Raw genomic sequence first — 14,510 nt, 5'->3', positions numbered from 1 at the left:
CGGCGCAGGCCTTGCTGCCAGACAGCGCCAGCGTGGCGGCGGCGGCGCCCGGCCCCACCGCCGCCGCGTCGAGCGCGCGCACCTCGATCGGGTCGCCCAGCGCCGTGCCCGTGCCGTGCAGCTCGGCGCTCACGAGCTCGCCCTCGCCCAGCCCCGCGTCCTCGAGCGAGCCTCCGATCAGCGACTGCTGGGCCAAGCCGTTCGGCGCCGTCAGGCTGGCGCTCCTCCCGTCTTGCCGCACGCAGCTGCCGCTCAGCGTCGCGACCGGCTCGTGCGGCCCGCCCGGCTGCGACCCGGCCGGACGCAGCGCCGCCGCGGTGCACGCCTCCGCCCGCGCGTACCCGTCGGCGCGCCTGTCGAGCGTGTGGCTGCGGCCGAGCACGGACGTCATGCCCGCCACGGCAAACGTGAGCCCGACCCGCGGCGACAGCATCACGTTGACAGCCGACACCAGCGCGGCGGAGCTCTCGCCCAGCTGCAGCGACCGGAGCGCCGCGTGGCCCGCCACCAGCGCCGACGAGCACGCCGTGTCGTACGCCGCGCACGGGCCGTGCAGCCCGAGCGCGAAGGACAGGCGGCCCGAGGCGACCGAGTGCGCCCCTCCCGTCGCCGCGTAGACGCCGCCCACGCTCTGCGAGGCGAGCGCGGCGGCGAAGTCCGTCGACGCGATGCCAACGAAGACGCCCGTCAGGCTGCCCGCCAGCCCCTCGCGCCGCTCGCACGCGCCGTGCAGCGCCTCGTACCCGCGCTCGAGCAGCAGCCGCTGCTGCGGGTCCATCGCCGCCGCCTCGGCGGGCGAGACGCCGAAGAAGGCGCCGTCGAAGAGCTCGACGCCGCGCGCAAAGCCGCCGTGCCGGACGCGGCTCGACACCGCGTCGCCGGCTGCCGAGTCGGGCCGAGGGCCGAGCGGCCACCGCTCGGCGGGCACCTCCGAGATCAGGTCCGCCGCGCTCATGGCGACCCGCCACACCGCCTCCGCGCCCGCGGCGCCAGAGGGCAGCACCGCGCTCGCGCCCGTGACGAGCACGGCGACTCGGCCTCGCTCGTGCGCAGCCGGGGCGCGGTGCAGCGGCGCAGCCGGCTCGGGCGTGGCGCCGTCCGACAGGTACGCCGCCAGCTGCCGTGCGCTCGGGTGGTCGAAGACGAGCGTGCTTGGCAGCGCCGCTCGGCCGCCCACCGCGGCGTGCAGCTGGTTGCGCAGCTCGACCGCGCCGAGCGAGTCGAGGCCGAGCTCCATCAGGCCGCGGTCGGCCGACGGGAGCGGCGCGCCGAGCAGTGCCTCGACCTCGATCTGCACGCTCGCCACGGTGGCGGCGGGGGCCGGGCAGACAGAGTCGGCCGCCAGGGAGGCGGCCGTCGCGAGCGGCGGAGGCGGAGAGTGCTGTCGTCGAGCGGCAAACGCGGCCAGCCGGAGGTGCTGCAGGCAGATGCCTCGCAGCCCGCTGGCCTGGTATGTGGGCAGCACCTGCACCTGTGCAGCATCGGGATCGGGAGAGGGCGTGAGGGCTGAGGGCGGTGCTCGCGGAAAACAGCGTTGAGCGTAGCAGCGCATGCCTGAGCGGCGAAGGATTCGGGCGCCGCGCCCGTTGCCGTTGCAGAGGCGACACGCTGCAGTCGGCGAGGAGAGGTGTGCGGCTGCATTGTTGAGGTCGAAATTTGACCTCTCTGATCAACCTCACCTGTCGCCGAGCTGATGGCGATGCCAAGGCGCACCACGAAAATTCTAAAATTCGTGGGCCGCTGAGGGACGATGTCATAGGCCGAGCGTTACCGACTTTGTTTGTGTGAGATAGCTGAGAGAGAGTGTGAGAAGATTGGTGTGAAGACATTTTTGAAAACCAAGACAAACAAATATGTCCCACCATGCAGAGCGCATCTCTCTCTCTGTTGTGCGAGGCGTGAACCGCGCCATTCGCTCTCACCTGGCAACCCTGTCTGCACGTCTCGCGCGCGCGTGAACAGGGCTCCAGGCCCCAAATTACGTGTGAGTGTTAGAGTTGTTTGGTATTGCTAAAAACCAAGAGACAGAGACAAAAAACAAAAAACCGATTTGACAAAACTACAACAAAACTACTTATTATGACAACAGTTCTCTCTTATTATGTATTTAAGGTCATTATGTCCGTGGCCCACTATGTCCGCTGTAAGTCAGTGATCGTCGCAAACCCTTGTGGTCAGCTCCATATGAGCTCGGATATTTTTTGTAGGCACCGGAACGCCAAAAAACTAGAGTATGTGAGGTTACCGACTGCACTCCAAGTGCTCCAAGAGTATAGGTCTCAACGTTCGGCGGCTTCTCGCCCACCGCCGTTCTCAAGCTGCGCCGCCTCGCGCGCAAAGTCGCGCGCGGCAGCGTCGACCGCACGGCCTACTCGCCCAAGTACTCGCTCTCTTTTATGTCCCACCATGCAGAGCGCATCTCTCTCTCTCTGTTGTGCGAGGCGTGAACCGCGCCATTCGCTCTCACCTGGCAACCCTGTCTGCACGTCTCGCGCGCGCGTGAACAGGGCCAACAACCTTTAAATGCCAGGGCTCCAGGCCCCAAATGACGTGTGAGTGTTAGAGTTGTTTGGTATTGCTCAAAATCTCTCTCTTAGGTCGCCAAGTGCTCTTCGAGCGAGGGAAAAGTACTCCGAGCAACCCCGCGGCTCACTCTCTCTCTTCCGGAACGATCGTTTTGCGATTCGAGGCAAGGGTAAGGTGGGAGGTCGTGCGATTTTTCACCTGCAGGAGAGAGAGAGAGAGAGAGAGAGAGAGAGAGAGAGAGAGAGAGAGAGAGAGAGAGAGAGAGAGAGAGAGAGAGAAGAGAGAGAGAGGGAGAGAGAGAGAGAGAGAGAGAGAGAGAGAGAGAAGACAGAGAGAGAGAGAAGACATAGAGAGAGAGAGAAGATAGAGAGGCCGGGACACCCTCCGCAGGCAACGAGCCAAGGGGTACTCGAGTACCTAGGTACCAAGGGGCGAACCCAGAGTATGCCGGACACAACAAGCCCTCCACAGCTGACTGGCTCGGACTGGCACGAACAAGAACCGAAGAACTGACTGCGATGCGGCCGATCGCCTGCTTGCCGCCGTGCATCCTCCTTGTCGCCTCCACCGCCATCGCTGCCGCCTACGCACTCTCTCCGCCGGTTCGGCCAAGAGCCCGTGCTCCCGGGAAGCTCGAGATGCCAGCGATCCACGATATGTCTGATAGGTCTCTGTGGGCGGTGGCCGCGTCGTGACGCCTCCAATCTCGCTGCTGATGTACGACGGCCCGGGCAGAACCCTCGGGCAGGTCGCGTTCCCCGCCGTGTCGCTCCTCTTTGGCTGCGTTGCGCCGGCGTTTTTCCGAGACCTCCGCCGCGTCACCGGCGCCGCGCACCCCGGCCTCGTGGCGACCAGCGCCGCCGCCTTTGCCGGACTCGCGGTCGTCGGCGCGGTGCCGCTGCAGCGCGACGTGCCCGCGGTGATGCGCGGGGAGGCGCGACTCGGGGCCGACTCGGTGCTGCACCAGAGCGCCGCCGCCGTCTTCTTCGCAGCGGCGATCGCGCACATGGCCCTCTGGATGCGGCTGTGCGTGACGGCCCCGCCAGCCTCGCCGCTCTCGTACCGGGTCGGCTGGCGAAGCGCGCTCTTCAAGGGCGCATGCGCCGTCACGAGCGTCTTCCCGCTGCCCGCCGCCTTCCTGCTCCACCCGGCTTCGCCCGCGCGGCGCGTCCTCTCGCTCTCCGAGGCGGACGCAGGCGGGCTGCAGCAGTACTGCCTCGTGCTCTGCGTCGCCTCCTTCTTCGCCTCGTACTCGGTCGAGCTGGCCGGCGCGCTCGACCCGGCCGGGGAGCAGCGAGAGTCCAAAAGGGACTGAGTGTGGCTGTGACTGTGAGCGTGGAGGGGCGCGAGAGGGTTGCGAGTGCGTGTTGGCCTTAAACGTCGATCGAACAAACATCCATACGATACATACGAGCTCAAGATGTTAAAAATGGTATGTCGCGACCCGGCTCTAACCTCTATGAGTAATTATGTTGAATGTTGGTAGCATTTGGGGTCCCATGGGCCATGGCCTTGCCCCTTGTATGCCGAGGCGCGAGGGTGGCGGGATGAGTCGGACGAACGGAAGTACGAGGTACATGTAGTCGCTTTTGTGACCTGAAACCCGAGATCGAATGACGCGTCCAGCGAAATGTAACAGCGACAAGACAAACCGCGCGCCGCTGGACGTGCGTGCACAGCCATGCGCCAGGCAGCACAGGCCACGCCAGGCCTGCTCCTCCTCCTCTTCCTCTCCGGACCTCACGCTGCCGTCGTCAACCGGGTCACTGGCCCCTCAGAGCGTGAGCTGACCCACCTCTCGCCGGGCGGCGGCGCCTCGCTCTACATTTCCGGGGCAAACCTGGGCGATCCATTCAACCCGCCGACTATTCTGCTGGGCGTCGGTGGCACCGGCCGGTGCGAGCTCGAGGGCTTCACCTCCAGCAACCGCCGCCTGCACTGCACGTTGCTGCCAGATGGCCTGCCTGAACCGGACGAGGCTTACGCGCCAGGTCAGAACCTGCACCTCGTGCCGCTATGGCTGGTAAAGGGCGGCCGCCACGCCGACTGCTGGCACGTTGGTGGCGCCAACCACGGCTGCTTTGTTCAGTTCGACCTAGGAGGCGCGCCGCGGCTTACAGATATCTTCACGCCCAGCATTCTGCCGGGCGGCCTCCTCCGCCTCGGCGGCCGCGGCATCAACGGCGGCGCGGTGGGACCGCCCGCATTTCGCGCGAGCTTGACGTCGTCCTCAACACGAGCGGTCGTCGGATGCGCCTCCCGGCCGGCAGGGTCTGAGGTTGCGCTCGCGTACTCGAACGAGTCTGCGTTTGGATGCCGCCTCGAGGCTAGCGAGAATGTCGCGTCTGGCTTCTTCAACGTGTCGCTGCTCGACACCAGCGAGGCTGGGCGCGGCTGGGCGCTAAGCTGCGTGGGCCATGGGGCGTCAACAACCTCGTGCGACCCCTCATTGCCGCCCACCTCCTGGAGTGCCCCGCCTGCGACGGCGCTGTCCGCGTGAAGCCTGCCTCTCGCCTGATTTACCGCGGCGAGTGGACTGTCGCGATCTACGAGGAGCTCTCCAAGGACTACATTATCCGGGGCGGAAGCATCATCAACGCCCGTGACATCAGCGGGCACGGGTATCCGGTTCGGTTGGGTATCGAGACGCCAGCGTGGTACGGCCTCACGGTCCGAAACGCCACATTCATCAACTACGACAGGCGAGGCACCATTGCGGTTGCTGGGTTCGCAAAGGCGTTCCCGCCTGCTGGCGCGGGATACGACTTCAGAAATGCCGGCGCAATGGAGACACGCTTTGTCGGCACCACTTGGTACGAGTCGGACGACTACCGAGTCCGGTGGCGGTGGGCCAACGAGGCTCTCTTCGTTGACGAGGACGGCAGCTTCACCGGTGAGCAGCCAGGCTCGTCCGTATTGCACAACAATCTCGTCGCGGACAAGCGAGCTTTCCCAGAGTGCTACCAGGATAGCAGGTACGGCGGGACAGTGTGCCCCCCTCCGCTAAAGTTTGTGCAGGTCGGATTCATGGGACAATCGGCAGGGATTGACGTCTTGGTGGCCCGCGACAAAATGCGGGTCAGCGCCTTGCACGCCGACGACGGCGGATACTGCGTGCCCGCCACCGACAAGGCCTATTTGCGCAACAAGTGGCGCCCCTCGGGTCTCGGCAGCGGAGAGCACGCATTCCTGCTTGAGCTGGATCTCTCGGCGGCGACACCGTCGGCACGGATGATTGGCGAAACTCGATGGATGTCGGCCACTGCCTCGTGGGAGGCCAGCGACACGCTCCTCTTCACCTTTGTCTACATTGACCCCTTTGTGGCTCAGTTTGACTTTCGGCCTACTCCGTGCTTGGGGGATCCCGCTACATTCAACGCTGGGTACGGCGCATGCCCCACCTACGCAGACGGGCACGCCTCAGAGAACTTTGAATGGTGTGACTGGGACACGATGGACGGCCTCAGGGCCGACTCAGTCTGTACCGAGTGCGGTCAGTGCGGCGACAGCGGGGTGGTGCTCACCCACACCGCACACGCGCGGCTCGTGCGCAATTCGGAGGGCGGGATCCAGCTCGAGTGGTTCACGAGCAACGCCTCCGACCCGACCGTCGATGTCGGATACGGATCGCACAATCTCCTGACGACCGCTTCCACCCCGTGGATCAGCTGCGAGGCACGGCCGGACCTCTGCGCCACCGGCCTTGTGCAGTACGAGAATCTTCCATCGCATGTCATCCCCGGCATGAACCTGGCAAACACGCCGCATTTTGAGGGAAGCGAGTTCCAAATCCTTCTCGAGACGGGCCGGCGCTACCAGGTCGAGGCCATCCCGGGAAAGCGACAGCCCTTCTTCGGCCGGAAGGTCTTCCGCATCGACGCCACGTTGGGGGTGGAGGTTGGCCACGCGCTCGGTGAGAGTGACTTCATCGAGCTCGAGACAAATCAATTTGGCGGGTACCAATCCCCTCCAAGTAGAGGCGGCCCCAAGCACCCGGAAGGCGCTCTGCCGAAACGGTTCAACACATCATGGGAGAGTGGAGGCTACCGCTGGAGCGGGCAGCTAGCGGTCGTTGAGCGCCAGACGTACACGACGCACTGGCTCGCAGGCTCGCGCAGGCTTGGGGAGCTTTCGCTCAGTTACCACGAGAAGAAGCAGACGGCATTGATGCGGATCGAGGGAACTGCCGAGTGTCTGGTCAGCGAACCTTTCGACAACTGCGCCGGGCAATACGGCCAGTTCCGCGCCATTCATGCGCCCCCTCCGAGTCCACCACCTCCTTCGCCGCCGTCTCCGCCGCCGCCGCCACCCTCCATGCCGCCGTCTCCGCCGCCGCCATATCTGCCGAGAGGCTTTGTCGCGGGGGCGAGAATCGCCGTCGTTCGATCAGATCTGAACAAGGCCAGAGGGCGCTGCCGCGGCGAATGTATAGGGAGGCCAAGCGCATTTGCAGACTCTGCGCAAAAAGCTACGCTCGCCGCCTTGAGCGAAAGCGAGAGAGCCCAAGCGATCGAGCAAGTGAGCCCGCCGATATCCCTGCTCTACATTGGCAGACTCGTGATTGACCTCGCTGCGGGCAACGCTTCCCTAGCGCGAGCAGCAGCGCTCGTCGAACTTGGCTGCGGCGGCCACGGAAGCGAGTGCACGGTAGAAGTCGCCCCTGATCGCCGCCGCCGCCTCTCGTCGAGCACTGTGGAGCTGCTCGTGACGGCCCCGCTCGACAGTGCGCTTAGCCTGCCTCCCTTGAGCCTTGGCATCAAAGCGGACTTGGCACTGGAGACCTTGGCTGAGAAGGTTGCTGCGGCATTGAACGCCACGTCGGCCGGAGACAGCGCCGTGGAGAGCGTGGCAGCGGTCGTTCGCGTGGCCACCCTCGGCAACGACGACAACGGCTTTGAGTCGCAAAGCCGCACAACCAGGCAAACCATCGAGAACGCCATGGCACGCGAGCTAAAGGTTCGAGGATCCGCCGTCACCGTCGAAGACGCCTCCGTCTCCGTTGCCCTGCCACCCGCGCCACCGCCAGGCGCACCGCCTCCGCCACCTGAGCCGCCAGCACCGCCAGGCTATCCACCGGACTGGCCGATGCGTCCTCCGGTGGTCTTTGGTCGTCAACCATACACGGTTGGCTGTTCCACGCAATGCAGACAGAATGGCGGCTGCTACCGTGCGTACTGGTCGAGCTTCACCGCCTTTGATGGCGGCCTCATCCCGGGCTTTCGAGGCAACGTGACAATCAAGCGGTGCACGACAATCATAATCGACTTTGATCTTGACCTGCAGTTCTACTCGATCGTCGTCTGGGGCACGCTCATCGTCGAGAACCGACTGGACGCCTCCGTGAACCTCAAGGCGGCGTGCATCCGAATCAGGGAGGGAGGGCGGCTTCTGGCGGGCGAACCAGGCGCGCCTTTCCAAGGGACGCTGAGCTTTCTGCTGTCCGGCGATGAAATGACGGAGAGCTGGAATTGTGGAGGCCGGAGGGGGAAGCACCTCGACGTGAATGGAGAGCTCTCGTTGCATGGGACACGACCGATGATGACTTGGTCGCGGCTAGACGCGACGGTGTCAGGCGGCGCGGTGGAGCTGGACGTGCAGGGCCGCGTGGGCTGGATTGAAGGGGACGATATTCTGATTGCCACCACCACTCGCTCGTCCGGCGAGACGGAGCGACGCACGGTACTATCCACGCGATACATCCAAAAGCCGCTATCAGAGGGCGGCGAATGGCTCACGAGGGTGGCGGTGACGGTACCCCTCAGCTACACGCACCTCGCCGTGACCGAACTTCACAATGGCCACGTGCTTGATATGCGCGCAGAGGTGGCGGTGGTAAACCGGCCGAACATTCAGATTGCGGGCGTGGACAACCTCGCGTTTGGGCAGAACTGGAGGTTTCGCTCGATGCGCCTCATGTTCGGTGGTGCTCACGTGGTTGCGTCTGGCGGCAGCGCCCGGCTCGACCTTTCGGGCGTTCGGGTGTCAAACGCCGGCTCTCACCTTCCTTCCATGTTTTGTGCTTTCGGTCCGTGCAGAGGACGAGCAACGCCCGCCATCTCGTGCACAGGCGGCGCGACGTGCAGTATCCAGCACTCCGTGCTCGACCCTTCTTTTTGTCTCCTATTGTAGCGATTCCCCGAGCCTCAACTACAGCTGTTCGACGGGGCCGTTTTGGTCCTGGTGCGTCGGCTGCACTCGCAGGACACACACAGAATGCACGCTTGGTGTCGACGGGACGCTTGAGAGCGGCTGGTGTCGAACAACCGCCGAAAGTGATGGGTCGGGAGGCGTGAGCGACGTCTGGGGCGGTTGCATGGTCTGTGAGCCGTCCCCGGCATCGCCACCGTCACCCCCACAAGAGCCACCCGGCGCTCCTCCTCCTCTACCTCGAGCCCCTCCAGCGCCATGGTATCCTCCGGCGAGTCCTCCGCTGCCTCGCCACCCGCCCTTCCCGCCAGGGCCGCCCCTGGCCCCACCGCCATCGCCGGCCCCACCACTTGCCCCGCCGCCGTCGCCCGACCCGCCGCCGCCCGCTCCACCGCCGGCGCCCTCACCGCCAGCTTCTCCGCCCTCCCCACCTTTTTCATCTCCGGAGCCGCCGCCCGAGCCACCCGAGCCGCCCACAAGTCCCGCCCCTTCAGCACCGCCGCCAACTCCTCTGCGTCCGCCACCCTCCCGCCCTCCGTCCCCGCCGCCCCCACCGCTGTCACCGCTTGGCTACCTCGCCTCGGTCGAGGTTGCCTTTCAGCTGGACACGCAAGTTGCAAACACCAGCATCGGCTCGCTTGTGCGGGCCACACAGAGCTCGCTCTCCGAGACCACGGGGCTCGAACCGGACGCCGTCGTCGTGACCGAGCTGCTCGAGCTCGATCTGACCATGGGCGCGGCTCTCGGCGGGGCAGACCAGGTGGCGGACCTCCTCACGACGGTCGAGGCGTCGGCATGCCAAGGAAACTTCACGTCGTGCAACGCTTCCTTGCTCGCCGGTGATCCCTCTCGGCGCAATCGTCGCCTACAACGGCTTCGCCGGAGGCTGGCCGAGTCGAACGTCACTGTCGGTGTCGAGCGGGTGTACACCTTCAGCGGAACAGGCAGTGAGGAGCAGCCGCTGACCACCACCGCAGAGATTGCTGGCCAGCTAGTCGAGGACGCGGTGCAAACAGCGTTTGGGGCAAGCCTCATCAGAGCCACCTTCGAGCACGTCCACGTCACGCCTCGTTATGAGAGCAGTGACGAGGCGATTGCAATCGCGCTTTCTTCAAGCACAGTCCTGCACGAGGCGATCGCTTCGCGCATTTCAGCAAGTGCAGTGGTGTCAGTTGGTCAGCCCGTGGTCTTCTACCCACCACCGCCGCCCTTGCCTCTCTCGCCCCCGCCGGTCGCCCCCCCGAGTCCCAGCCCGCTGCAGCCGCTAGTAAGCGGCGAGATGTATGCTGACGCGACGGAAGAGGCTGTCAAAATCGCAGTGCCTATCGTAAGCGTCGTGAGCTTGCTGCTCGCGTTGGCGTGCCTATGGTGCTGGCGACGCCGCACAGCGAGAGTGAAGGTGAGTGACGCCGACCAGAAGGGTGCGCACAAGGCAGGAAGATTCTCGCCCCGAGGGCCTGATCTGACGTGGCAGCTGCCCGACGAGTCGGAAAAGATTGAGCGTTCGGTCAAGTGGGTCGACCAACGCATAGCCGAGCGAGCCGCGTCGCAAGCTCAGCTGCTCAACGAAAAGTCGCAAGAGGTTGACTCCCTGAAGGCTGAAAATGACATGCTGCGCGCGACCGTGACTAAGCTGGAGAGAGAGTCGGAAGAGAGGTTCCAAAGGGCGCTGATGAAGCTGAGCGCCGTCCGGCACGTCCGCGAAGCTCCCCGTCCCCCGCTGCAAGCCGGCCCCCTGCACGAGGGTCCAGGAGGAGCGGAGGGCGTATCGGGCAGCATTGACGCCTCGCCTCGCGACACCGAAGCCAACCCTCTCGCCCATCGTGCTGCCCCGGCAGCACCAAACGCGGAACTTCGCCGGCATGCGATGGCTGTCCGCGCCTCGTTGCGTATGAGCTCGTCGACCCCTATGACGCAGCATTACCGTGAGGCGCCACCTCCACCTCCGATGGTGCGAGACGGCTCGTCTGCCGAACAGCGGCTCGCCAACATCAGGGCGGCCAAGCAGGATCGCCTCCGGGTCCGATCCGAGACGATGCGGCGGGAGGCCATCGGGGGAATGCGCGACTTGTTGAGCCAGGAACCGACGAGCGGCCGAGAGGGCTCTGCGAGCGACGAAGCGGCGCAGCCATAGTGCATAGACAGCGGTACTTGTACTTGTTGTTGAGTAGAAGGTGATGTTAGTTCTGGCTTCCCTTCTGTTCTGTACAGTAGTCAGTAGACAGTAGTCAGTCTACAGTCTACAAAACACACCTCTCCCGACTCGCCCCCCCCCCCCCGCGCGCCCCGCGCCCCAGAGCCCAGTGTAAATAAAACGGAGACCAGCTACTATCGGAGAGATGGGTTTGGAAAACAGGTCGCCGGTGCGCGGTGTAAATTGAGATTTTTAGATAACAAAAAATGACTGTCTTCTTCGTCCGAAAAAACGAGTATGAAAATAACTGGGATCCCACAAACACGACATGGTCGAGTGCCAAAAGAACTGCTCCTCAGCGCCTCACGTTACACGCGCGAGCTGTTATCGTCCGAGGGGCGGAATAAGGGACTGACTGAGTCCATCCCAACCTTGAGCCAGGAGCCTGCGTGCGCCGCGCGGCGGCGGCTCCTTGTGCGCCCGGGGCTCAGCTGCCGCCGCCGCCCTCGTCGAGCCCACCCGACTCGTCGAGCGCCCGGCAGCGCGCGCAAAGGTACGAGTCCATCGTGTTTGCCTCGTCCTTCGAGATGCCGACGCAGTCCCCGTGGTACCAGTTGTCGCACACGTCGCACCCGACCATGAAGGAGCCGTCCTCGACGCGGCCGCGCTGGCAGTCCTCGACGCAGTACGAGGGCTTGTTGTGGATGTGGTTGAGGATCATCCGCGTCGAGTACTGCGCGTGCCGCAGCGTGTTGAACTGCCAGTGGCACATCTGGCACTGGCCGAGGAAGGTCTGGCGCGAGTCGGTCAGGTCGGTGGAGATGACCGGGTCGTTGTCCTTCATCGGCGACAAGTCGGGGTCGCGAAGCACCGCGACGAGGAAGTGGCGCTTCAGGTGCTGCATCTCCTGCTGCGCCTGCAAGGGGGTTGGGGGGGTGGGGTGGGGTGGGGGGGGGTGCGGGGGCGTGCGGCGGCGCGTGCGGCGGCGGCGCCTTTTGCACGACGTCCTTGGAGTCCATCCGCACGAGCTTGTTGCTCTTCGGCGCCGAGACGTACTCCTCGTCGTCGAGGCCGAGCAGCGACGGCACCGTGATCTCCCACTGGTCGCCGTGGAAGAGCGGGATCTCGGCGAGCGACTTGAGGCCGTTGAACATGTCGTGCATCGTCCCTGCAGGTGCGGGGAGCCCTCCGGTGGAGCGGGCGCGCCGGGACGGTGGGCGGGGGGCGGGGGCGCGTGCCGTAGTGCTCGACCACATTCTTGGCCTTTGCCTTGTCGAGCATCCCCTTGTACCACTCGCGCAGCTTCTCGCGCTTCATCGGCTTGCGCTGCTGGTCCGAGCGCGCAAAGAAGATGTACTCGTCGCCGCTCTTCGGCGGCTCAACCTGCGCGCGGCCGGGTGCGGCGAGGGATGTGGGCGCGGCGCGGGGGGATGCGGCGGCGGGGGGGGGGGATGCGGCGGCGGCGGGGGGGAGGGGCAAGGCGAGTTGCACCCAGATGTGGACGTACTTGAAGCCGAGCATACGCGTCCACTGCAGATAGGCGACCAGGATCGAGTGGTAGACCGTCGAGCGGTGGCCCATCGGCTCCGACTCAAAGTAGCGGACCGAGTCGAGGTACGAGATGTAGACGCGGTTCTTGTTCGGCTCCGGGCAGTCGGAGCCGTACTCCTGCACGTACAGCGCGAACAGGCAGACGTCGAGCCCGTCCCGCTTCTGGAACGCGAGCAGCGCCTTGGACTTGTACGGAAACTCGCGCGGGTAGCTCTCGCCCAGCGCCTGCTGGTGCTCGACCAGCCGCTCGGGCGTGTACGAGTTCATGAGCAGCGACGAGACGATCCGGATGGTGATCGGCGTGCAGTCGATCTTCGCCTCCTCGAGGTCGCTACGCACCTGCGCGGGCGCAGCGGTGGGGAGGCGGGCGGGGGCTCTGGGCATGCCGGGCGGGATGGCCGAGGGTGGGGTGGGGGGGTGGGGGGGTGGGGGGGTGACGCGCCTGCTCCTCGATGAACTCGCCCATCGGGATCTGCGTCAGCTTCGTCGCGTCGTTGTTCTCGAGCAGCGACTGCAGCTCGTCCGACAGCCGCTCGTGCTTGGGCGCGCACCCGCGGCAGTAGAAAGGCCGCCCGTTCTTGTACTGCGTCTCGACGTACATGGCGCACACCCAATGCCACCACTTGAAGCACCCAGCGCACTGCGCCCACCGCGTGTCGATGTCGGTCGACAGGATGGGCGCGTCGCTGTTCTCGGCGCGCTGCGGCAGCGCCGTCTCCTCGAGAGTCTCGAGCACGAGCGACTGCCGGTCGGCGCCCTGCGGAAGGTCGCGCGTGAACTTTTGCACCTCGGCGTCGAGGCCGGCCTGGCCCTTGGACTTGAGCTCCGCGCGCAGCGAGCCGACGCAAGTGCTGCAGAGGCGGAGCGACTGCCCCGACTCGACCGCCTCCTTCTCCTGGAAGTAGACGCGCTGCTGCGGCGTCGACATGAGCGCCTTGCGACAGCGGTCGCAAAACAGCGGCAGCGCGGCGAGGTGCAGGGCGTGCTTCTTGCACTCTGGGTGCGAGCACGCCATGCGCAAATCGGCATGCGGCACGCCCGTCTGCTTGTGCCGGTTCTGCTCCACCGGCTCCAGCTGGATGGTGTACTGCAGCTGCCCGCCCGCTTGCTGCTGCGAGCGCACTATCGCGAGCCTCCACGTGCTCGCGTCCTCTCGGTGCTCGACCCACGAGCCGACCTCGAACTTGTTGAGCTCGAGGGAGGCGGGCCGGCCGGGCGCCACGCGGTACTGGTCCATCCCGGCCTGCGCCATCTCCTCCTCCTCGTCCTGCGTCGACTTTTGCGAGATCTGCCGCCGGAGCCGCTTGATGTCCGCCTTCTCGCCGCGGCCGCCGTCATCGTCGTCGGCGCGCGCCTTTTTCTTTCGGTCGCGCGACCGCGACGGGGCGAGCGTGGGCGCAACGCCTTTGAGCTTGAGCCTGATTCGCGAGAACCGCGTGCCCTCGGCGAGCGCCTATGGCGTGGAGACGGGGCGGGGTGCGGGCCTGGCGTGGCGCGGCGCATGCCGAGGCTCCACGGGGTGCCGTCCGCTGGTCGCCCTGCCGCGAGGACCACGCGAGGCCGGGCTGGATGTTCTCGCGGCCGCGCTGCTTCACCTTGGTCTTGCGCTGCAGCCCGCTCTGCGCGCTCGGCACCCACGGGCTCGAGCCCTGCAGCCCAAAGCCGACGCCCGTGCCCGCGCCGAGCAGGCCCGGGCCCCCGTCCAGGCCGGGAAACCCGCCGAAGCCGCCACCGCCGCCGAAGCCGCCACCCATGAGGATGTTGCTCGACCCCTCCATCCCCCCGGCGGTCATGCCGCCGATCGAGCCGGGGCGCTGCAGCGGTGGGATGCCGCCGCCTCCAAACGGCCGCTGCAGCGGGTCGTGGCTGCTGCCGCCTCCGCCCGTGTTGTTGGCGCGGCTCGCCTTGATCCGCTCGCGTAGCTTGTGGCAAGTGTGGCACTGCTTGTTTTGGCACGAGCGGACGTGCTGCAGCAGCATCCGCTTCACCTGCGCCGGGTCGAGCTGCCGCAGCTTCTGCCGCACCGCCTCGTTGTTGGAGTGCACGCCCCCGAGACGCGGCGCGCCGCCGGAGACCCTGCCGTCGGGCGGCGACGGCACGGACATTCGGCGGGGGGCCGCAGCTCCGGTGGCGCCCGGGTGGCCGCCCGACG

At 65.9% G+C, this 14,510-nt stretch overlaps 2 protein-coding genes across 2 annotated transcripts in view; both read right to left on the bottom strand.

The window, feature by feature from the left end:
- Positions 1-3,534, bottom strand: part of PKS2 (polyketide synthase) — a gene marked incomplete at both ends in the record, with an annotated part of 42,480 nt that extends 38,946 nt beyond the window's left edge. Inside the window, 2 exons of the mRNA XM_005774270.1 lie at positions 1,208-1,465; positions 3,349-3,534. Of these exons, the coding sequence (XP_005774327.1) occupies positions 1,208-1,465; positions 3,349-3,534 (444 nt within the window). The remainder of the gene's footprint in view (positions 1-1,207; positions 1,466-3,348) is intronic.
- Positions 3,535-11,048: 7,514 nt separating this feature from the next.
- The window catches only part of EMIHUDRAFT_469732 (hypothetical protein), a gene marked incomplete at its 5' end in the record, with an annotated part of 5,225 nt that continues 1,763 nt past the window's right edge, over positions 11,049-14,510 (bottom strand). The window contains 6 exons of the mRNA XM_005774260.1: positions 11,049-11,723; positions 11,800-11,975; positions 12,046-12,190; positions 12,299-12,697; positions 12,801-13,811; positions 13,882-14,510. Coding sequence (XP_005774317.1) covers positions 11,295-11,723; positions 11,800-11,975; positions 12,046-12,190; positions 12,299-12,697; positions 12,801-13,811; positions 13,882-14,510 — 2,789 coding nt within the window. The 3' untranslated portion in view covers positions 11,049-11,294. The remainder of the gene's footprint in view (positions 11,724-11,799; positions 11,976-12,045; positions 12,191-12,298; positions 12,698-12,800; positions 13,812-13,881) is intronic.

This window comes from Emiliania huxleyi, assembly GCF_000372725.1.
Source record: "Emiliania huxleyi CCMP1516 unplaced genomic scaffold EMIHUscaffold_316, whole genome shotgun sequence".
NCBI lineage: Eukaryota > Haptophyta > Isochrysidales > Noelaerhabdaceae > Emiliania > Emiliania huxleyi.
Note: the sequence above shows the minus strand (reverse complement) of the source record. Positions and strands in the feature narration are given on the sequence as shown.